Source organism: Giraffa tippelskirchi, chromosome 4, assembly GCF_054371585.1.
Source record: "Giraffa tippelskirchi isolate mGirTip1 chromosome 4, T2T-mGirTip1v1.2.pri, whole genome shotgun sequence".
Taxonomy (NCBI): Eukaryota; Metazoa; Chordata; class Mammalia; order Artiodactyla; family Giraffidae; genus Giraffa; species Giraffa tippelskirchi.
Window position 1 is genome coordinate 155,243,296 of NC_137278.1, and position 22,670 is coordinate 155,265,965.

At 53.4% G+C, this 22,670-nt stretch overlaps 2 protein-coding genes across 19 annotated transcripts; one reads left to right on the forward strand and one right to left on the reverse strand.

Moving 5' to 3' along the window:
• The first annotated feature begins 79 nt into the window (after positions 1–79).
• ARHGAP9 (Rho GTPase activating protein 9) lies at positions 80–11,597 on the forward strand. Of its 14 annotated transcripts, XM_081594236.1 has the most exons (19): positions 3,470–3,509; positions 4,220–4,281; positions 4,589–4,922; positions 5,193–5,416; positions 6,361–6,585; positions 6,772–6,885; positions 7,088–7,189; positions 7,423–7,484; positions 7,617–7,707; positions 7,892–7,987; positions 8,145–8,243; positions 8,652–8,793; positions 8,882–8,989; positions 9,334–9,432; positions 9,571–9,648; positions 9,792–9,845; positions 10,097–10,231; positions 10,610–10,700; positions 11,310–11,597. In XM_081594236.1, the coding sequence occupies exons 3-19, from the start codon at positions 4,592–4,594 to the stop codon at positions 11,479–11,481; spliced, it is 2,223 nt and encodes a 740-aa protein (XP_081450362.1). In that variant the 5' UTR covers positions 3,470–3,509; positions 4,220–4,281; positions 4,589–4,591; the 3' UTR covers positions 11,482–11,597. The 14 variants fall into 14 exon arrangements, with proteins under 14 accessions (XP_081450366.1, XP_081450367.1, XP_081450363.1 ...); XM_081594240.1 differs by lacking the exons at positions 3,470–3,509; positions 4,220–4,281 and adding an exon at positions 80–605 and having other exon boundaries at positions 10,595–10,700; XM_081594241.1 differs by lacking the exons at positions 3,470–3,509; positions 4,220–4,281 and adding an exon at positions 80–605.
• On the reverse strand, positions 11,403–22,412 carry GLI1 (GLI family zinc finger 1). Of its 5 annotated transcripts, none has more exons than XM_081594206.1 (13): positions 20,045–20,545; positions 18,790–18,938; positions 18,488–18,580; positions 18,028–18,223; positions 17,620–17,764; positions 17,196–17,285; positions 16,969–17,106; positions 16,502–16,651; positions 15,588–15,752; positions 14,864–15,094; positions 14,067–14,334; positions 12,920–13,684; positions 11,403–11,481 (listed from the first exon to the last, which is right to left on the reverse strand). In XM_081594206.1, the coding sequence occupies exons 2-13, from the start codon at positions 18,887–18,889 to the stop codon at positions 11,462–11,464; spliced, it is 2,361 nt and encodes a 786-aa protein (XP_081450332.1). In that variant the 5' UTR covers positions 18,890–18,938; positions 20,045–20,545; the 3' UTR covers positions 11,403–11,461. The 5 variants fall into 5 exon arrangements, with proteins under 5 accessions (XP_081450332.1, XP_081450331.1, XP_081450330.1 ...); XM_081594205.1 differs by lacking the exons at positions 11,403–11,481; positions 20,045–20,545 and adding exons at positions 19,383–19,550; positions 22,173–22,304 and having other exon boundaries at positions 11,751–13,684; XM_081594204.1 differs by lacking the exons at positions 11,403–11,481; positions 20,045–20,545 and adding an exon at positions 22,173–22,412 and having other exon boundaries at positions 11,751–13,684.
• Between the last annotated feature and the right edge of the window lie 258 nt (positions 22,413–22,670).

The window sequence follows — 22,670 nt, forward strand, 5'->3', positions numbered from 1 at the left end:
TAGTCGCTAAGCAATGTCCGACTCTTTTGTGACCCCATAGACTGTAGGCTGCAAGGCCCCTCTGTCCATGGGATTTCCCAGTCAAGAATACTGGAATGGGTTGCCAGTTCCTTCTCCAGGAGATCTTTCCAACCCAGGGTTGGAATTCATGTCTCCTACATTGTCAGGTGGATTCTTTACCACTGAGCCACCAGGGGCAGTAAGTATATTCTATTCTAGGAAGCACAATCAGTAATTGAGAAAGGGACCTTCTAAATAATCTTTGAATCCCTTTAAACTTAATTAATACCTAATGGAGTACTTATGAGGTTGGCACTGTTTTATATATATATATTTCTCAAGAATAACTAATTTTTTTAAATGGAAAAAAACCCACATTTTTAATTTTCAAAAAACTCTGTGGTGGTTCTGGGCCTTTTGAAACTAAGCCATAAGAAGCCTTGCAGCTTCTGCCCAGGCCTCTTGGAACACTCTGATAGTGTTGAACTACCATGTAAGAAGTCTTAATACTCTGAGATTGCCATGCAGGAGTGGTGTCATGTTGACATGCTGGTTGACAGTGCCAGCTGATCCCAGCATTCCATACATCCTCATCAAGGTGTCAGGTATGTGAGTGAAGCTCTCCAGACCAAACCATCTATCTGATTGCTGAATACCACCAAGTGATCCCAGTCAACACTACATGGGACAGAAGAATCACCCAGCTGAGCCCTGCCCAATTCTCTGCCCCATAAAATCATGGGTTCTAAGAAAATAATTGTTATTTTTTAAATTACAGACTGTGAGGTAGCTTCTGTCATTCTCATTTTTCAGATGAGGAAAACTTTCTACCCTACAGAGAAGTTACTTTGAGCTATGTAAAGCATTGAAGATACAATTGTTCACAAAATATGCTTCTACCTTAGCAGAGCTCACAGACTTTCTGGGAAGTCAGAAAAGTCAAATAACCTTTAAAGTGTCAGAAAGTTACAATGAGGGAATGTAAAGCTTGCTGTAGGATCTCCTAGTTAGGGCCCCTACTTGACTCTAAGGAGTTAAGAGAGACTTTCTTGTGCAAATGACCTTTCAACTGAGATCTAACTAATGAGTAAGAATTAGTCTGATAAAGATTGGTGGAAGTGAAGAGAGGAAGTGTTTCAGGCAGAAGGAACAACTTATGCAAAGGACCAGAGACCTCAATTCATTTTAGGAATGTGAGGAATTAGTATGTGGCTAGAATATGGAGTTTGTAGTGGGAAGTGTGAAAATGCTAGGCTAACAGGAGAAAGTCTCTGTAAACCATACTGTAAAATCTGGACTTGACTCTGAGGAAAATGGGAAGTCTTTGAATGGTTAAGTCAGGGTAGTGGCAGGGCATTTTTATGTTTTGGAAGCATAACTGTGCCAGGAATGGACTGGAGAGGAGCAGAACTAAATGCAAGGAGACTAGTTCAGAAATTATACTATCTGGGCTTAAAAAGGCAGTAGTTATAGGGATTAAAGGAAGTAGATTGCAAAGATTTAGTAATCAGCTAAATATGAGTGCTGAAGAAACAAGACAATTAGGGTTGGCTGCTAGATTTCTGGCATGGGCAATTGGGTACACCCTCTATGTGCTCCAACAGATTATAGTATTTTCCCTATCATAGTGATTATCACACTGTATTTTAATCATTAACGAGAGGGCAACAATTTTATTTTGACTGCACATCACAGCATGCAAAATTTTAATTCCCCAAACAGAGATGGAAGCCCTCCCTCCTGCAGTGGAAGGGCCGTGTCCTAACCACTGGACCACCAGGGAATTCCCTAAGAGAGGGCATCTTAATTGATAATGCCTAGCATACAGTTCTTGCCCTGGTATGTATGATAGTAAGCATTCAATAAATATTTATAAATTTAAACTTAACTTGAGAGTTCCCTGGTAGCCTAGGTTTTAGGATTATGGCTTTTACTGCCATCGCCCCAGTTCGATCCCTGGTAGATGAAGATCCAGCAAGCTGCATGGTGTGGCCCCCCCAAAAAAATTAGTTAATTAACTTAATAGTGGTACTGCAAGAGAAACAAGTTTGTGGGGGAAGCTGACAAGTTCAATTCAGAACATATTATGTTTGTGGTACCTGTGAAAAACCCAAGTGGAGTTTTTCAGTGGACAATGGATTAGACTGGAGCTCCAGAGAAAGATCTGGACTGGAGATACAGTGCCAGTGACATATGAAGGTCATTTGAGCTGGGGAGAGAATAAGACCACCAATGGTATATAGAAGGCAAAGGGCACAGGATCTTAGACAGACTTCTGGGGTTTAAGAAACAAGCAAAGTTCTTCCTTATGCAACAGAGAAGGAATTGCTAAAAAAAAAAAAAAAGTTAAGAGGGACACCAGCAATGTTTGTAGGAGAGAAAGGTCAACTGTGTTGGCTGTTGCTGAGATGTCAAGCAACATAAGGACTGCAGAGTGTCTCTGCAGAGTCAGGCCACACCCTATGAGGAGTGAACTTGCAAAGGTGAGGGAATGAGGGAGAGGAAATAGAGACCCCCCCATGTGTAGGCAGCTGTTTCAAGAAGTTTGACTGTGAAAAGGAAGAGAGAGATAGGGTAGCAACTAGAGAGTACAGTAAATGAACGGAAGTTTGTCTAAAGATGGGAGAGACTTGGACATGTTTAAAACTAATGGTAGGGCTTCCCTGGTAGTACAGTGGATAAGAATGTTGGCCAATGCAGGGGACACAAGTTTGATCCCTCATCTGGGAGGATTCTAAATCCCTCAGAGCAGCTAAGCCCATGTGCCACAACTACTGAGCCAGTGCTCTAGAGCCAGGAGCCACAGCTACTGAGTGCTGCATCTACTGAAGCTCATGCACCTAGAGCCTGTGCACCAAGAGAAGCCACTGCAATGAGGAGCCCATGCACTGCAACGAAGAGTAACCCCTGCTCACTGTAACTTTGAAAAAGCTTGAATGCAGCAATGAAGACTCAGTGCAACCAAAAATTGATTAAATAAATAATAAAAAAAGAAATGCATTTAAAAAAATTAAAACTAATGGTAAGGAGTCAATAAAGAGGAAAAAGTGCAGGAAAGAAGGCAGAAGAGGATGAGATTTGAGCACTTAACAACCACCAGATGAATGAATAAATTAATAAGAAAAAAAGTGTTAGTTGCTCAGTCATGTCCAAGCCTTTGTGGCCCCATGCACTGTAGCCCTCCAGGCTCCTCTGTCCATGGGATTCTCCAGGCAAGAATATTGAAGTGGGTAGCCATTTCCTTGGTCACTATTTTGGAAGTGGGAAGGGAGAGTGGAGGGGCAAGCTTCTCCACATGTTGAAAGTGGAGCAAACTAAGGAGAAGATCACCAAGGCAGAATCCCAGTACTGGCAACCCAGGCCTCATATCACGTGTCAGGGGAGGAGAGCTGGCTCTCTGATGTCACCAAGAGGGTGGGGCTCTCCCTACTCCAAGTCTCCAAAGCCAGAGAGCAAGCCTGTGTCTTGCAGTAGAGAAACTGAGAAAAGGGGAGAAGAGGAGTGATCAGGTAAGGAGGAAGCACAAAGTTCTGGGGCTTAAAGTTCTGGCAATAGACAGTGGGGGCAGTTCCCATCTTCCACCAGGGAGAAACTAACATTAATACTCCATCTACCCCCATAAGCTATCAAAGCATCTTGTGCTATTTGTCCATAGTCCCGATTCAATTATAATCAATACATTTATTATGTCATTAGTTTGTATCTGTCTTTAAGCTTTGAGAGGGCAAGGGCTATGTCTGTCTCCTTCCCTTCTCTTATCTGCAGTAGCTGACGCTGTTCTTTTCACACAGGAGGTGGTCAGCCAACCCTTGTTAAGAGCATGAATGAATGAACCCACACACTAAAGTAGGGTCCCACCCAAGAGGCTTACATACCAAGGATCATATCAGTGTTTCTCAGCTCCCCAAAATACATTCTAAATTGATTTTACCTTTCCTCAAACTGAACCCCTCTGTGTTTCTCCTAACCACTTTCTCTTTCTCTCCAATTTGATCTTACTATTTCTCTGGCTCTCTGTTTCTCTGTCTTAATGTTTTTCTGAATCTGCACAGGAGGCACACAGCTTCAGGTCTGTGGCTATCAGTAATAGAAATATTGGTCCTTGTGTAACTTTAATAAAGGGTCACAAGTTTTTGTATCTTTGTCATCCATTAACTCTTTGCCTGTGTTCTGTCTCAAACCTGATTCTTTCTCTTCATCTTCCTGTGTCCAGCTCAAGAGTCCCACCACCATTCAGGGCCAGCTCCTCCTGTCCCTAGATCTTCTGTTGGGCCCCAGAAGGTACTTGGAGGAAAATAACACCCAACTAGACCCCCTCCTCTGATTTCCTGCCGTGCTGGTCTCGTAGCCCTGCTGACCACATCCTCTCTCACCTTACTTATGTACTTCCTCATTAGACACATCACCCAGGACTTCTCAGACCCCAAAACCTCTTACTGACCCCCATTTGGGTCTTCTGCCTTACCCTCTCATGACAGGGTTTCTGTTCTTATCTTCTGCCCCAAACTGCTCTTAGAACCATGTCTCTCTGCCTGCAAGCAGTCAGTCTTGTCTTTTTCTGGATCTCCATCACCCCATTTTCCCATAGGTGATGGTATTGACAACAATGCTATCGGGCCGGTGGTGGCCAAGCACCTGGGGAAACCTAGGGCTGAGGTCCCGAAGCCCTTCTCGGGGATCCCAGCTCTGTGCCCTCTATGCCTTCACTTACACTGGGGCAGATGGCCGGCAGGTGTCTTTGGCTGAAGGAGACAGGTTCCTACTGCTTCGAAAGACCAACTCAGACTGGTGGTTAGCAAGGCGCCTGGGAGCACCATCCACCTCTCGCCCTGTCTTTGTCCCAGCTGCCTACATGATAGAGGAATCTAGCCCTTCCCACAGCCCAAGGACCTTCACCCCCAGCCAATCTCTCTGGACTCCTGGTGAGTAGGTCCTCCCCCATCTCCTTCCTACCTCCCTAGCTTCTGGGAATTATTGGAAACATCTCCTTCCCCCAAGCTTCTGCTGACCCTCGACTCCTACTCCTTCTCCCCTCCATGGTGTCCCCATTGCCTCGCCTTCCTAGTCTCAAGCCTTCTAGATCTCATGTAATTTTCCACCTGCTCTTTTCCTGTGAGCCTTCAGGATGGGGGACCTAGCCAAGAACCCTGGGGGGACCCTGCTGCCAACTCTTCCCATTTCTCTGTTTCCAGGGCCAAAGGTATTTCCTGGCTCCCTGGAGGATATGAACCTGTGTCAGGAACCCCCAGGCAGAGCCCAGGCTACATGGGAACAGCCTCCTCCCCTTCCCCCTAAAATGTGTAGAAGTGTCAGTGTTACCAACTTGAGGCCCAGCCTCCTGAAGCCCTTCCGGGAAGGACCAAATGGAAGATCCCTTTCCCAGGAAAACTTGCTGACAGAGACCGATGCTAACATGGTGAGTCATAGCACCTCTTTGGAGCAATTGTCACTGCTGGGCTCAGTTCTAGTCACATTGGCAAACAAGACAGAATATCTTCCCTCCAGGGATTCCCACAGGGATGATGAACACATAAATAAGATAAACCTTGAAACTAATAAGCACTACCAAGAAGCTAAATGTGGTGAAGGATGACTGGTCTAGGGAGGCATCTCTGAGGAAATGACAGAGTTGAATCTGAATGAGGAGAAAGAGAGCCCTGAAGTAAACGAGACAAGAGATGGAATTCTAGTTCTGGTACAGCAAGTAGCAAAGATCCTGAGGGTATATGGAAACTACAAAATGATAGAGGGACTGAAAGGCCTGCTCAGCTTTGCTCTTCTCTCAGCCTCCTGACTCCTGGCCCAGTGCAGGGTTTGTTTTTTTTTTTTTGCTGTGTTCTGTCTCGCTAGCTCAGGTTACCAGCAAGTTTCCTCTAGAGATGTAACTCTTTTCTCTAGAGATGTAACTCCTTTGATCTTCCTGAAGATTTGGCTCCTCACCTCTCTCATACTTACTAGTGGGTGAAAAATGGCCCCTCCTCTCTCATACTCTGACCCCTCTCCATCCCCTTTTACTCTGGAGGATATGAGGGTGGGACGCTGCCCCTCCCTCCACACTCGAGAAAAGCCTGTTCCCCTTTCCTGAGGTCCTCCGGTGGGGGTGGGGTGGGGGAGGAGGGAAGTTGGCAACAGGAAGTGAGGAGAAAAGCAAAGACTGCAAGGGAGGGAGTCAAAGAAAAAAAAAAGCAAGAAAAAAAAAACAACCACTGGGGACTAGGGTTTCCTCCTCAGTACCTGGGTCAACCCAGACAGGAGCTGGTGGTGAGCAAATGGTGGTGGAGAGAGGAGGGGGTGGTTCGAGAGGAGATTGGGGAGGGGCCCAGCAGAATAACAACCTTTTTCTTCCCCCTTTCCTTGCAGGCAAGACCCCAGAACCTCATGTCAAAGGCCCCTGTGTACTGCAACCTGGTGGACCTTCGCCGCTGTCCCCAGTCCCCGCCCTCAAGCCCTGTATGCCCTCCACTCCAGAGGCTGGACGCCTGGGAACAGCACTTGGACCCCAACTCTGGACGCTGCTTCTACATAAATTCACTGACTGGCTGTAAATCCTGGAAGCCCCCACGCCACACTCGAACCCGAGAGACGGTGAGACCTTCCCTCCTGCTTGTCCCTTGTCCCTGAGTCTCCTTTCCCCTCCTGATCCCCAAAGTAGTATGTTTTCTCACTGGGACTCTCGGAAGATCAGAAGAATCAAAAAATTGTGAGAAAGGCTTTGAGAGCCGACGGAGGTGGCGTCTAGACGGGTGCAGTTTTACCTTTCCCTCCCCCTAGAACCCCAGCTCCATGGAGGGGACACAGACCTTGAATAGGGACAGTGGTATCCTGCAACTTCAGGCAAAGGACGTAGAATCTGGTCCTAAGACATCAGAGCTTTTCGACTCTCAGGTGAGATCCCTTCCTCCTCCTGATCACATTCGGAAAAGCCATCTTTTTAAATTTTCTCTTTTACTTGAGACAATCTCTTTACTGGAGACATTACCCCAGCAACCCCCTGCCTCACACCCACATCCGCATCCCTCTTCCGCCTACAGCCAAGGACTCCTAAGTTAAAGGTTTCCCCACCTGTTTCTCCAATCCCCTCCCTCAGGGTTCACCCTACCTCCGCAGACGCACCTCCCAGCTGGACCCCGACAAGCCTTCATCTTTGCAGTGCCCTCGGCCTCTGCCGACGGTCCTAGATGACCCCCACGTAAGTCTCTGTTTTCCTTGTGAAAGCCAATATCCTCCCTGCCCCAGCCCCCAGTTCTTGCTCCTTCAGAAACGCCTTCCTCTTTCTGAGTGATCTCTGGGTACACTCTCTCACCGAGCACCGATCTGGTCAAACCTTAAAGGACCTCACTCCTGGGATATCCCCTGGGGAAAAGCCATGGTGACTGTGGGGGCGCTGGGTGACTTATTGAGGCCCTTCCTACCACTTCCCAGGAGGTGGAAAAGTCGGGCCTGCTCAATATGACCAAGATCGCCCAGGGCGGGCGCAAGCTCCGGTGAGAACTGGGAACACAGCCCGGGCTGGGGCTGGAGGGTTCGCGGGTAGCGCGGAGAGTTGGGAGAGGCCCTCCCCTATGTGACTCTCAATGACCTTTGTTCTATTACCACCGCCCCCACCGCCCCTGCAGGAAGAACTGGGGCCCCTCTTGGGTAGTATTAGCGGGTAACAGCCTGGTGTTCTACCGAGAACCGCCGCCGACCGCCCCCTCCACCGCCTGGGTGAGTGTGAGGGAGGGGCGCAGGGGGGAGCTGGAGTGGTTCCGGCACCCCTTCTACTCGCCTCAGGCCAGCTGCGGGGGCGGAGGTGAGGCGGGCGAGGTCACCAGTCCTCGCAGGCCTCGGGTTGAGAGGGAGGCAGTGAAGGGAGTAGCGCCCTGGCCTCAGTTTACCCCCTCGTTGCCAGGGACCAGCGGGTAGCCGGCCCGAGAGCAGCGTGGACCTGCGGGGGGCGGCCCTGGCCCACGGCCGCCACCTGTCCAGCCGCCGCCACGTCCTGCACGTGAGTGCCCGCCCTCTCATTCCCCACCCCCCACCCAATGCGCACCAGCCCCGAGGGCGCGCCCCTAATTTCCCACTCGGGGGTCTCCCCCTTGGCTCCCTGCTTTTCTTGCTCCTTCCCGCCGACCCCCTCCTGCTTTTCCCCTCGGGCCCCTCAGATCCGCACGGTCCCGGGCCATGAGTTCCTGCTGCAGTCTGACCAGGAGGCTGAGCTGCGAGCCTGGCACAGCGCGCTGCGGGCGGTCATCGAGCGCCTGGTGAGAGGGGTGGGAGTGGGCAGGCAGAAGGAGTGGAGGAGGAACTGTAGGATGCAGGGGTCATGGATGAGGGACACAGTGGCCTCCTGGTAGAGGGTAGGCCTAGGAGGTAGGGGATCCCAGCAACCGGGTCGGCGGTGCAGATGTCTCTCCTGGTTCTCTTCCCACCTCTGATTCGGCCCATCTTGCGGTGCGGCTTCCCTGGTGGCACAAACGGTAAAGAATCTGCCTGCAATGCAGGAGACCCGGGTTCGATCCCTCGGTCGGGAAGATCCCCTGGAGGAGGGCATGGCAACCCACTCCAGTATTCTTGCCTGGAAAATCCCACGGACAGAGGAGCCTGGTGGGTTACAGTCCATGGGGTCGCAAAGACACGACTAAGCGACTAACACTGCGGTGCGGATCTAGGATCGAGAGAACCCCCTAGAGGGGCGTCTGTCAGGCTCCGGACCTGCGGAACTGGAGGAGCTGAGCCCCGGGGAGGACGAGGAAGAGGAGTCGGAACCAGTGTCCAAGTCGCTGCTGCGGATCAGCGGCCGCCGGAGCTCCAGTAAGAGGCGGGCCTGGGGGCTTTTCCCCGGCTCCTCCGAGCCGCCGCCGCCGCCGCCGCAGCTCTCACGCTCCACTTGCTGCTGCAGGTCGGTGTCCCGAAACAGCAGAGCAGAACCGCGTGCGAAACAAATTAAAGCGGCTAATCGCCAAGAGACCGCCCTTGCAAACCCTGCAGGAGCGGGGTCTGCTCCGAGGTGAGGGCGTCTGGACCGCCTGTACCCTTCTCCTTCGTTCGTGCCTGCTTTAGTGCTTTAGCACTTTTATTTACATTCCGGATCTGGGCGTCAGCTTGTTTCGTGGGTGAGAAAACTTCAGCCAGGCTCAGAGTAGAGCTTCCCAAAACTAGATCAGCGGTCTTCTGAGACCAATACTTCCCCTCGGCTTTCTCCCTACAGCTGATTGTTGTGGGGAGGGGGTGTACTTCCTTGCCCAGGCAGGCAGGAGAGCTAGCCCAACTTTGGGGTGAAAACCTGTGCTGGAAAGAGCCTCCATGGGTGACACCATCACCAGCTTCCCACCTCACTCTGTGCCTCCCCAGACCAGGTGTTCGGCTGCCAGTTGGAGTCACTGTGCCAGCGGGAGGGGGACACCGTGCCCAGCTTTGTGCGGCTCTGCATTGCTGCTGTGGACAAGAGAGGTTACTTTCCCAGGGTCTCCCCCTTCTTACAGGCCAAAGCCCCACCTCCCCCACCCTAGTGTGCCCTTGGTCTCTCCACCCTCACCAGCACACACTTCAGATCAAGAATCTTTATCTGCTCCCTACCTCATCTCCCAGGTCTGGATGTGGATGGCATTTACCGGGTGAGCGGGAACTTGGCAGTGGTCCAGAAGCTTCGCTTCTTGGTGGACAGAGGTGAGAAGGCTGTGGGCAGGTGGTAGTACTAAGAACTTCATGTCTCAGAACCCAAAGGTCCAAGTGAGGGAGCTGGCAGAACTGGGGAGGTCTTCTGGCTGGAGCTACATGTCTTGGTTCTTGATCTCTTTTACTTGTTGCAGAGCGGGCCATCACTTCCGATGGGAGGTACATGTTTCCGGAACAGCCAGGACAAGGTACTTCCATGGAAGGCCCCTCCAGCCTTTAAAAGTCTTCCATACCATCCCTGCTCCCCGTGGACTCCCCCATGTCTTGCTCCTGGGGTAGGGGGTTGTTCTCATCCGATCTCTGCCCCACTGTGGACCCCCCTAGGTGCTCCATGGTCTGCCTTCACTGGATCTTTCCCTAAACTCCTGATCTCTTAGTCTCTGGGTCCCTCTAACCCTTTATGAGCCCTGAGCCCCTTTGTACCTCCTTCTCCTTCCAGAAGGCCGATTAGATTTGGACAGTGCCGAATGGGATGACATTCATGTGATCACGGGAGCCCTGAAACTTTTTCTTAGGGAGCTACCCCAGCCTCTGGTGCCCTCACTACTGCTGCCCCATTTTCGTGCTGCCATTGGTAAAGGATGGGAGCTTTGGGCAATAGCCTTGATAGCGGGTGGAGGGCAGGGGGGAAGCATGAGTGATAAAAGAGTAGAGTAGAGGTTCCCTTCCACTCCTCTGTCCCAGCCTGAATACACAGATGGAAATTAACTTTCAATTAATGTGCCCACTCCAGTTGTGTGTGTGTGTGTGTGTGAGTGTTTAGAGGGCTGAGTTAAAAAGAATTCTAAGATTGTAATTGGACTCAGTGAAAAAGAAAGCCATGATCGATTAATGATGTCTTCCCCAAGCACCAGAAAGGATACTGAGGTTACCCACTCTGCCCTAATACCTTTCCTAACCTCACTCCCATGCCCTTCCTGTCACTCTTTCTCTCTAGCCCTCACTGAATCAGAACAGTGCCTCTCTCAAATACAAGAATTAATAAGCTCAATGCCAAAGCCCAACCATGACACTCTGCGGTACCTCCTGGAGCACTTATGCAGGTCAGGAAGACTGAATATCTTTGTTCATGTAAGGGGAAGGTGGGGTGAGGCCTGCAGCCGGGACTCTGTGTTCAGATGGGGTGAAGGTAGGGAAACACGTAAGGTTAGTGGGTGATTGAGGAATAGGCACCCTCTTTGCAGAGGACATATTACCAGGGTCAAAACCTTTTTTGCTCAGTCAGCATCAAATGAGGAACTAGGGAACAAGACAAGTCCAGGGATGTTGTGAGAGAAATAAGGAAAAATCTAACCTTCCTTCTGCCTCTTTGTCTTTCACTGGGACAGTGGGGATGACTTATTTGGGAGAGCTGGGCAGTGACCTCTGAGAGAGGATAGCCATTTGAATGAAAGCCTCCCAGATGATGAGCAGAGACGACTCTAGGGGCAGTCTCTGAAGTCGGGAAGAGGCGGGTATATCCTAGGTTGCGTCCTGAAGGTTTCTCCACTGGTCTCAGCTCTGTCCCCCTGGAGGCTCTCTCCTTGGCTTTCTTCAACCACTGCATGGAAGGGCCCCAAAGTGGACTCATTCTCAAACCTTTGATGGGTTAGATTTATTTGAAGCAGCAAAGCTGCTATACTATGGCCCCGTCTCTTGGCCTTTGCCCACAGGGTGATAGCACACTCAGACAAGAACCGCATGACCCCCCACAACCTGGGAATTGTGTTTGGACCAACCCTATTTCGGCCGGAGCAGGAGACATCGGATCCAGTGGCCCATGTCCTCTACCCTGGGCAGGTCGTCCAGCTGATGCTCACCAACTTCACCAGAGTCTTTCCCTGACTGGGGCAAAGAAGAGAAAACGTATTTCCAGTGATCTCTATTGGGTAGCCTTTGGTGGGGGCAAGGGTGGGGGGTGTTCTGTTTTGAGGACATCCCTTTAAATCCTGTATCTCCCAGATGACCGTTTCCACCTTTGTGAGTCTGACCTGAGGGGCTGGGGTAGGATGAGGAAACTTCTGTAAAGAGGAAGGTGGCTGGATTAGCCCGTGCTTCTCTAGTTCCTGGTCATCACCCCTCCCCCAAGATAGTCACATTATAAAGCAGGGCTCTTTCTGATGCGGTTCCTTTATTATCAGGAAACAGTGTCATTATCAAATTCCTCCCCAAATATATTTAGACTGTACAGCTCCAGCCCACCCCTCCCATCCCTGGGGCATCCCAGGGGGCTATGGCTCCTCCTCCAGACTTCCTGGTGGGGATGGAAACCCCTCAGGAAATGTGGATCTGTGGTCCCCCACTCCTTAAGCACTAGAGTTGAGGAACTGTGTCTCCCCAGGCAGGGATCCCAATAACACACTCATATTGCCCACGACCATGTTGGGGGGCCCAGAGGGAGGTGGGGTGTGTTCAGAGCTGTCCCTCTGATCGTGAGAAGGGGGAGGACTCAGCCCCTGGGCCTCATCCAGAATAGCCACAAAGTCCAGCTGTGTGTTGTTGAGATCAAGAGAGTCCAGAGGGTTACACACCTGCCCTTCAGGAGGAGGGTACAAGGCAGGGCCCCCTCCCAGCCTGCCCACCTCAGGATGGCCACAGCTGGGGTTGGTGCCCCCTGCCTTGAGGGGCCCATAGCAAGCGGGTAGTGGGGGCAGAAGTCGGGGTGGTGCTGCTGCCCTATGGGAAGCCTTGTTGGCCCCTACTGCAAAATTTTCATGGCATGAAGGGGTAGGATAGGAGCCCAGCTTGTGATTGGGCATATTAGGTGCAAAGCCAGGTCCATATGTGGCCACTGGGGCCTTGGCAGGGCTCGGGCTGACTTGGGAACCCCCCAGAAACTTGGGACTCTGATAGAGAGGTTCTTGGACTGGGGGGTCTCCCCTGCCCCCGCCCTCCCACAGCAGCTCCTGTTGAGACTGAACATAATTACACACAAGCTGTGCCTTGAGGTGTCCTGTAGAATGAGTGGGGGACTCAAAATCCAGGCCTGGCCTCGCTTCTGAAGGCAGATAATCAGGAGGTGGCTGGGTATAGGAGCCTGACTGGGGATACTGGGGAGGGGGAGGCTGTGGGTAGTGAGAGAACAGAGGCTGTGAGCGTGGAAGCCCCTCATTGGGGTGGGCATTGAGGCAGGGTGCCAGCCCTGTGGCATCAGAACCCACTGGGCACCCCTGTTCTGGCTTCACTTGCACTTGTCCATAATGTTCAAGGCGAGGACACTGGCTGTAGGCTCCAGCTGGAGCCTTGGGGCCTGAGTAGAGCCCAGAGTGGGAAGGGAACTCACTCCATGTTTCCGGGGTTGGTTCAGAATAGGAAACCTGCTGGGAACAGGAGTTGGGGCCATAGTTGGTGGGTGGACCAGGCCCAAGAGGCAGGGAGCTGGGCCCTCTAGCTCCATACGGCTCAGCTGCTGCCGCCTCAGGCCCTCCATATCCCAGAGTATCAGCAGGTGGGAAGTCCATATAGGGGTTCAGACCACTGCCCATCATGGAGGTCCCAACCTCTGGCTCCTCCCGTAGCCCTCTGGTATCCATGGAGACATTCTCAGTGACGCTGGGGGGCTGTGGTGAGTAGACAGAGGTTGGGAGTTGGGGATCGAAGTTCTGTCCTCCTCCTACCACTGTGGGGGGGTTGTGGACACAGCCCAAACTCTTGAACCGCTGGACTCTGGCTGGGGCAGGGCGGTCAACAGACCGGGCTGGGTCACTGGCCCTCCGGGTGACCCCTATGTTGGGGTTGTATCCTGGATACTCAGCTCGGCTTCTCCAGGGAGGTGCAGGAAGACCCCCCGTCCGATCCAGGCTGGGTGCTGCAGTGGGTGGGGTACCACCTCCCCTGGCTGAAGCATATCTGGCCCGGAGCAGGTAGTGCTGGGCAGGCGTGAGGCCAGGCAGAGAGGATGCCCCGTTCTCTGGTGGGGAGCCAGGAGGGAAAGGGGAGGCAAGGGAGGAGCGGCGGCTGACAGTATAGGCTGAGCTGACACTGCTGGAGCTGCTGCTGCGGCGGTCAAGAGATACCGGGGGGCCCAGACGGCGAGAGCCAGCAGTGCCTGCAAGAAAAGACAAGCTGGCCAGGGAGCCCTCTGAATTTCACCCTGCCTCCCCCAAGGGGAAGTCTTGTCCTGGAATTCCAGGGAAGGCTCCTTAACTCTAACCACTCAGTTCTCTCCCCTTGCTCTCCCATTCCCTTTCTGCTTCTGGGTCACCAGGGATTCAGGGTCTCTGTGAACAGTCCTACAGGTTGTACACTGCACAATCATAGAGGACAGCGTTCAAAAGACAACAATTTTCTGGTAGATGGAAGAAAAGTATCTTGAGGAAAGGGGACCTTTTTCTAATTGTACAGTAGCCCTGAAAGGTGAAGTCTTCCTTCCAGTCTCAGAGAAGGGCCAGATCTCAGCCCTGCAACCACACCCCATACCCATCACTCACCAGTGTGGGTCAAGCTGGGCAGTTTGAGGCCCCGGGGCCCCATCGGCCGGAACTGATGTAGCTGGTCCAGCCTGAGGTTCTCAAGGCGGCGAAGAGTAGACAGCCCAGTTCCCACAAGGCAAGGCCCCTCGTCCAAGCTGGACAGGTCCTCCGTGCTGCCCCCTGCATTTCCAGTCATTTCCACACCGCTGTCTGTATTGGCCACGCTGCCTGCTGGGGAGTGGTCACTGCTGCAGGACGACTGGGCCCCAGGGCTCGGCTGTGGCTTCTGTGGGGAAGAGGGGGGCTGAAGGGGTCGCCCATCCTCCTTCCCCACAGCTCCTTGAACTTGGTGAGTGACTAGAGCCTGTGTCCCAGTGACTGCTTACAGGTATAGAGAGGGCTAATCAAGTGAAAGACAAGAGTGAACTAGGGGAAAGTTGTTGATGAAAAGAACCTAGACTACCTAAACTCCAGTTTGTGCTCTATGACCTTAGACAATTTCTCTGAGTTTCTTCACCTGAAAATGACAAGAGTAAGTTCCTTTCTCAGGAAGTTGTTTTGAGGCGTACCTGAAATTATACTGGTACAAGGCCTAAAATAATACACTAATTCCTATATGAGCTTGTTGGACCCAGGCACTAATGAATTACACTAAAATCCCTAGATTTGAGGTAGTCTAAGGAGCAACACTCGTATAAAGGACTGGGGACCAGCCACAGAAGAGAGATGAGCATAGAAGGAGAGGGACTGGTTGGAAGGGGCTAGAAAGATGTCGGCAGGGCAGGCAGGGGTATGGAGGCAGGGCATTGCCTCACCATGGCACCCTCCGGCACAGTCAGTCTGCTCTCCTCCCTAGTGGGGCCTCCATCCCGCTCCCTCTTGGGCTCCACTGAGGAAAGAGCCGGTGCCCGGGGCAGGGGGCCGTCTCCTCGGTGCCGCTTGGTCACGTGGGCATCAGGACCGTGTACTGTCTTGACATGTTTCCTGAGCGAGCTGGGATCTGTGTAGCGTTTGGTGCAGCCAGGGAGCTTACACACGTAGGGCTTCTGTTGAGTGGAGAGTGAAGACAGCAGGCAAAAGGATCAAATCGGGACAATGCAGAAGAAATGGGAAAAAGTGGTGGCGTTAAGTGAAGACAAGGGGAGTCAGGGAGGAACGCGTAGCACCCAAGGAAGGAAGGAGAGTAGGGCCCTTGGAGTAAAGGATGAAAGGATCAAGGGGAAGATTAGGAAAACAGATAGGCCTGGGAAAGGGGAGGGGATGAATCCAGGGCTGTGAGGCCTCATAAATTCAGGGGTTGAAGGTACCCTGGTTAGAATGGGTCTATTTTAGCTTAGCCCTTTGACTGGTAGAGGTGGGGGAGGGATGGTAAGTGGAAATTCTTGGTTTCAGAAAGACCTTCTCCAGGTGAATTATACGGGTGGAGGGGAACTCACCTCTGTGAAGTGGGTGCTGGGCTAAGGGATTTCTTATGGGGGAAGCTCCCCGGTAGGTGGCTTCTTTAAGTGGGGAAGAGGATCTCTTGAGTGGGGCATTCACCTCATTGGAGTGGGTCCGATTCTGGTGCTTGGCTCGGTCACTGGCATTGCTGAAGGCTTTACTGCAGCCCTCGTGCTCACACATGTATGGCTTCTCACCAGTGTGTGACCGCAGGTGCGTCTTCAGATTTTCCAGGCGTGAGTATGACTTCCGGCACCCCTCAAACTAGGGGATATGGGGTCAAAGGATGGCTCTCAGACAGAAGGACATGGAGATTAGTGGAACCCTGAGTCTCAAAAGGGGCATACATCAGAGAATATAACTCAAGCATGGGACTTCCCTGGTGGTCCAGTGACTAAGATTCTGTGGTTCTAATGCAGGGGACTTGAGTTCAATTTCTGGTTGGGGAACTAAGATCCCACATGCTATGCAGTGCAGGGGAGGAGGGGGGAAATGGGAGAGTGCTGGGACTACAGAATTCCCAAAATTCAGGGACAAGGGTAAGCAAGGGTTGAGGGGACAGAAGTAGCTGGAGGCATTCTGCCTGCAGAGATGTGGAGATGAGGCAGCGAGCACTCTGGGTCAAGTCAGAGCACATCTCCCTGCCCGGGGAGCCCAGACTGTGTTAAGATGGGGTCATGCTGGGAGTGTGTGTCCTCAGTCCAGGGCTTCTCCATTAAGCCAAGTTATGAGCACAGTGCCTAGGCCCACTGTACTGTCTAGTGCCCACAAAAAATGTTTTAATTTCTTTTAAAAACAAGGGGGAAAAAATTAGCTTTTAGGTCCAAGAACGTGTTCTAATATGTAACGTCAATATGTTTATCTTTATACCAATGCAGTCAGTACAATACGATTTTTAAACGTTTGTTTGTGGAGGAAGGGACCTATGACGGCAAAAGTCAGATTGGCCCCTGCGCTTGGTGGGGAGCCCTGATTTAGGAAGGGACCTTGAGCTTGGGGAGGGGGTGCCTCACCGTGCACTTATGTGGCTTCTCGCCCGTGTGTCTGCGCATGTGGACCACCAGCATGTACTGGGCTTTGAAGGGCCTCAGCTCCCTGGAGCAGCCCCCCCAATGGCACACGAACTCCTTCCGCTCTCCATGGATGTGCTCACTGTTGATGTGCTGAGGGGGAAGATGCAGAGGCTCTCCGAGGTTCCCTATGCCCCTGAGATCTAGAACAGACCTTCTCTCGACCTCCCCACCCTACCATATCCCTCCATGACTTCCTGTCTTGGGGAAAGAAAAGGCAGGAAGAAGATCAGAGCCCACATCTCCATTCCTCCACGTTTCTGTAACAAAGCTACAGCTCCTCTGAGTTTCTGCCTACCCACTGGGTATTTCATCTCTGATCCCCTGCCCTTAGCCTGACTCCATCATGTCCCACCCAGAATGTCCTACAGGCTCCAGCCAGCATTCCTGTTAACCCCCCCAGGGCTCACATGCACCAGCTGCTCCTGAGAGTCGAATTCCTGACTGCAGCCATCCCAGCGACAGTCAGTCTCATACACAGAGTCAGGCTCAGGCTTTTCTTCTCTCTCTAGGTCCTCCCGCCCATCCAGCATCCCCAGCAGTGGATCCTAGGGTAGGAGAGAAAACCCTAGGGTCACCTGGTGACAGGTTTTGTTTCGCTCAGGTTCCAGAGGTAAAGCTCCCCGCTCCGCATTACCTGTGTGCTCGTGGAGTTGGGACTGGACATATCACCTTCCAAGGGCTCCTCCGGGCACTTGTTAACCAGCACACCCAGCTCAGACTTCAGCTTTCCAAAGGAAGGTGAGGATGGTGGAAGGCAGAAGTGGGAGGGAGGAAGAGGGACCCCAGCCAAGTCTTCCAGCCCTGAGTGTCCCACCCTAGCAGCTGCAACCCCTGGATTTGACTTCCTCCTTAGACTGCACTGGTGAATGGGGTGAGCGAAAGGTGGGATCTCACTTGGAAGAGACTGACTGAACCTCAAGGAGTCAACCCCCAGCACCCGTACTCCTTTATTTTTCTGGCACTGAAAACTTTTACATCCTCTATTCTTCCTTCACCTTTCCGCTAAAAAAGCCCACCACCCATCCACCTTGAACTGAGAGAAATCAGGTGATTCTCACCTGGCAAGTTGGGAGGGGTCCCCGGGATTGAGGATGCGGCATCATCCCACCCTGCATGGGGTCATGGGGACCACAGGGCTGGACCCCAAAAGAAGGCGAGGTCCCTTTCTGGTGGTTCATCTGGGGTGAGAATCCCAGAGATGGGCTGTGGAGGAGAAGGAGGAGGAGGAGAGGCAATTACTTAAGACTGTCATCTCAGAAAGCCTCAGGAGTTCCTGGGCTCTTTGGAAGGTTTCTGGAAGACAGTAGGGGAAGCAGTGGAGGCAGCCCGGGGGAAGTATTGAGGAGGACTTCCACACCTTTGAAACGACAAGGATTCAAAGAGGGTCAGGTGGTTTGGAGGGCTTTGAGACTTCTAATGGGGTTTGGCAGGGTCTTAGGGGCCTCTTAGCTTGAAGCTGTCTGCACCTCATGGTGCCAATGGAGAGGTGACCATAGGAACCCCCTGGAGATGCACAGCGTGAGTTGATGAAGGCCACGAGGGAGCTGGGCGAGGTGCGGATAACTGTCTGCAGGTCCAGGCTGGCATCTGACAGAGGTGAGATGGAGAGTGCCCGCTTCTTGGTCAATTTGACTGCACTCCGGGGTGGAGGAAACAGTGGTGCTGGGGCAGGAAACAGGGGAGGTAGATACGGTAAAGGAGTAGGCCCCTCATGCATCCAACCCATGAGGACCAACTCTCAGCAAAAAGAAATGACACTAGGCTCTGCCCTGTTGACATCATCTGTGACCTTCTGATAATGCTCTGACTCCTTATCCCATCTCTAGGCACTGCCTCTTCCAAGGTAGATCCCCTGCCCTCCAACTTTCTTCCCCAGGACAAATCCCAAAGGGGCAGAAAGGAAAGACAGGTTGCCTGAGGCCTCACCCTCCACGCAGCTGTTGGCTTCTCTGGCTGGCCCATAACTGTGGGGGCTGGACATGAGGGTGGCCTGATGACAGAAGGGCAGACCTGGCAGTCCTAGGGAATAGATACAGCTGGAATGGGGCATGGGAATGAAGGATACATACAGTCCATCTTGAAACCCCAAGTAAGGCCCAGTGCTATATGGCATGGGACCTCAAATCTTTTTGTATACGGGAAACTGGAATGGGATAGAAGAGGGACTCCTGGGGCTGGGTGAGAGATCTGCCAGTAATCAAGGTCCAGGGACTGGTGTACATACTGACCTTCTGTCCCCATGCCGGGGGCCCCCTGACTGGGGAGGGGCCGGAGACAACAGGGCTCGCCATAGCTACTGACTGGTGGTGGGGTCATCGAGTTGAACATGGTGTCTCAGAGGAGAGTGTGGGGGTCACTGCAGGAGGGGAAGGGAGACCTGAAAGTTACAAAGGCAGGAGGGAAATATGGAAGATCAGATAAGTCACTCAGGCCCAGAACCCTGGGCAGATTACCTCCAAGACATCTGCCATGGGAAATCAAATTGAAATGAGCATCGCTAAGCTAAGGGAGGTTAAGGAGAGAAGTCCCATAGAGACAGAGGCAATCTTGGAGATCTTTGTAGGAACTAGGGAGGAGCTATGGCTGGATGGAGAGAGAGAGAGAGAGAGAGAGAAAGAGAGAGTGTGTGTGTGTGTGTGTGTGTGTGTGTGTTGGGGGAGTGTTGTGGACTAAAATGTGACGTGTGTGTGTGTTGGGGGAGTGTTGTGGACTAAAATGTGACTATGAGCTTCAAGTGCTTTTTATACCATGGGTCCTCTTCTGACCATGGGGCCAGCCTTCAGGGATGGGATGGGGGAACGCAGGAGGAGGAGTGACTGACCTCAAGCTCTGGGCTGGCTGATCAGCCTGAGCCCCTCTCCCTTTCCTTCATCTGTTGCTCGTGGACAGCGGGTCTACAACCTCTCCAGTGTCCAGCAGAGGGAGCCCTCGCCACAGCCCAGACAGGCTCACGGGGCCAGGAGGGAGCCTAGATGATCTGCCCTTTGCTCTGTAAGGCAGAAAACCGTGTGTGGAAGGGGAGCGAGTTTCTGAGGAGAGCCTCCCAGGTCTGCTGGTGCAAAGAATGGAAGCTGGTGTTACTCAAGGGTGTTTCAATCTGGGCGCTGACCTAACTCTTTTGGTTTGTTTTGGAGCAACAGGAAAGGAACTGTGAGGAAAAGCTTTGGGAGAATAAACACACACATTCGTGGACGCACTCACACACAAGTCATCATCCGTTAGAGAGGAGAGAGGTAGTGAGGGAGAAGAGGGTGCCGCTGTCCACTTTTCTCCTCAGGCTCCAGATTTTGATCCACCCCGGGTTTTCCGGTCTCCCGGGAATGAGGGTGGGGTGGGGCGGGGTAGGGTGGAGAACGACCGGGAGCGGGCCGGCCGGCGCGGTGGGTGATCCCGGGATGCTGGGATTTAGGGTGAGGGCGGGGTAAGATGAGGAGCGGAACCCGGACCCCAGGACCCAGCCGATCCCCGCAGCCTGGGCTGTACCTTTCCTAACTCCTCCTTTACTAGCGGAGATCCGAGTCCTGCAACCAAGACCTCCCAACTCGACCTTGGCATTACGTTGGAGGGGGCGGCACAGCTGGCTGGCAGCTGGATGGGGGACACTTCTCCCGCCTCCTTCCTCTATGACTCATACAAGGAGGCGGGGGCTAGCAAACGACCCCCCAAATCTAAAGAGACTCCCCCAAAGATGCCTACCCAGTCATCTTTCAGCCCCAATGTCCAGCCACAAGGGAACCGAGATGGAAATGGGGCGATATCCCTCCTCACCCACGCGTGCCACAGCCCACCCACGTCGCCGCTTCACACTGGTGAAAGGCGTATTTCGCTAACTTTTCCAGCTACAGAAAATGAAGGTTTTCTGGGGTGTGGATGAGAGCGCAGGATGGAACAGAAAGCTCTAGGGTTCCCTTGCTGGAGCCCTGAATCATCTGTGTCTCCCAGTTTTCCAGAGTCCCCCCTTGCACCCCCGCTCCCCAACTCCCAGGAGTCGGCCCCGCCCCCTTCTCCCGGTCCCGCCTTCCCCGCCCCCGTGCCTCCTCGGCCCACCCAAGTCGCCGCCGCAGGCTCTGGCTGCAGACGGCTCCGCTTCCCCCGCCCGCCCCGGGAGCCTAGTCGAAAGAGCCGCGGCGGAGTTGGGGGGGGGAGGCGGGTTGGATTGAGAAGCGGGACACATTCTTCCCTCCTCCCCTCAGTGTATCCAGAGAGCTGGCATTGGCGCCCGTGGCGGGGGTGGGGGGGGCACTGTCGGAGAATGGGAGTCCCCTTGGTGGGTGGAAAAGAAGAATCCAGAAACTATACGGAGAGAAAGTGACTAGGGTAAATAAAATAAGGTGTGTCTGGGGAGGGGGAGGGGCCAGGACACCTTAGGTTCCCGGGTATCCCCGCTGGCTTCCTAAGGGTTAACCCCTCCAGACCCCCGGGAACCCCCTAGTGACGTCAAGGGCGGGGTCTATACTCCCTGGTAGGGGATGCCTGGGAGATAATACGGGGGGAGGGTATCTCGACCCCGCCTCCAAGGAAAAACCAACCTTGTGCTGGCCCTTACAAGTTCCCCCTGGGAAATTGTCCGGCCTTCTCCCTCTACTGGACCATGAGGACCTATCCTACGAAGACCCCAGTTCTCCAGCGCCCTAAAACCTTCAGTCCCCAGTCTATGGGATTCCCTTTCCCTAATCCTGTCCCCAAAGCTAGGTGCCCAGGGCGGATTGTTTCGGGGTCACGGGGCCTGAAAGAGGCTTCAGAGCGGGGAGCAAGGACAGGCAGGGTGGTCTGAGCCAGAGGAGGGGCCTCAGTCCCCAGCTCCCGTTTGGGAGGGGGGCCAACGGGGATGCACAGTCGGGCAGCGGCCAGTGGTCCCGCCCCGTCCCAGTAGGGGTCTCCTGGTGGCTGCCCTCGGCTGCCCTGGTGGTCCTGAGGTCAAAGGGTCAGGACAAGGTCTCCTCAGCTCCTCCTTAGCACCCTGCCCGCAGCCCTTGGGACCCAGGAGTCCACATTCCTTGGGGAATCTTTCTCGGGCCTAAACTAGAGACTGACTGCCCCAGTCCCCTTCCGACCCCAGAAGACAATTCCCTTCCCTCAAAACACATGCACCAGAAAGCACATCTGTCACAAGACAGGTCAGAGGTTCAAGCCCAGCCGCCCTCCAGTGGTCTTGTCGCCTCACACACCCCATCTAGGACTCTCTCCAGAGCTGTTCCCTCCTTTCAGAAACACTGATGTCTTCCTGCCCAGCGCTCAAAGTCACACCTGGGGTTAGCTCTCTACCACGCAGACCTCCAGCTAACTATCCTCCCAACTTCTTCATCCCAACCTCATTAGAATGAGATGTTTCTAATATATGGGAGAGGCGGAGACAAGACAAAGAGATCCACGGTTGTCTGAGACAGAGACAAACAGACTGTCAGAAGGAAAAAAGATAGAGAAAGGGAGATACATTTGAAAAAAATTCTCCAAACTTTCTAGTATCTTATCCCAGACTCTCCCACCTCTATTTTGCCTCTGTGCCCCTGGTCTCCACCTTGGCTGGGCAGAGTCCCTCGCAAGTAGAGCATCCCCTCAGGTCCCTTCCCCCACCGCTCCCAGGTGGTCCCCCGCCTGCCCCCCTTCTCACCTCCGTCTGGGCGCAGGGCTCGGGATGCACGGTCCAGAGCTGGAGTCTGGGCTGGGGGGTGTGCGGTGGGGAGGGGGGGCGGACAGGGCTACAGCAGCGCAGCCTCAGGGCCACCCCCACCCCCCCAACCTGGCCCCCAGCCCTCCCGCCTGCCCAGCCCTCCGGGCCAAGAGCCGGGACCACCCGTGAGAAGCGCAAACTTTTTTTTCCCTTTTGCAAAAACTTTTTCTCGCTCTAGCCGCTGGCGCGCCGCCGCTCTTCCCGTTCGCCCCTCACCTCCCTCCTATGTCCCTCCCTCTTGCCGTTCTGGAGGATGAGGCGGGGTAGCTGGAAGCAAGAGAGGGGGTGCCGGGCTTATTGCACCCCCAGGACCCCCAGGATCCTCCCCCTCCCTTGAGGGACCCTATACTTTCTACCCCCCCCCCCCCCCCCGCTGAACACGCTGCTGGTAGTGGGTAGTAAATCCCGGCCTGGATCCCTGGATCGGCTGCCCACCAA

Coding starts and splice junctions, on each gene's coding strand:
- ARHGAP9 (XM_081594237.1), top strand. CDS start 149: ATGTCTCCTACATTGTCAGGTGGATTCTTTACCACTGAGCCACCAGGG. Junction 8,990..9,333: donor GGAGCGGGGTCTGCTCCGAG/GTGAGGGCGTCT, acceptor GTGCCTCCCCAG/ACCAGGTGTTCGGCTGCCAG. Junction 10,232..10,594: donor CCATTTTCGTGCTGCCATTG/GTAAAGGATGGG, acceptor CTTTCTCTCTAG/CCCTCACTGAATCAGAACAG.
- GLI1 (XM_081594204.1), bottom strand. CDS start 18,889: ATGTTCAACTCGATGACCCCACCACCAGTCAGTAGCTATGGCGAGCCC. Junction 16,652..16,968: donor CTCAGGAGCAGCTGGTGCAT/GTGAGCCCTGGG, acceptor CTTCCCCCTCAG/CACATCAACAGTGAGCACAT. Junction 13,685..14,066: donor GCCCAGCTTGACCCACACTG/GTGAGTGATGGG, acceptor CTTTTCTTGCAG/GCACTGCTGGCTCTCGCCGT.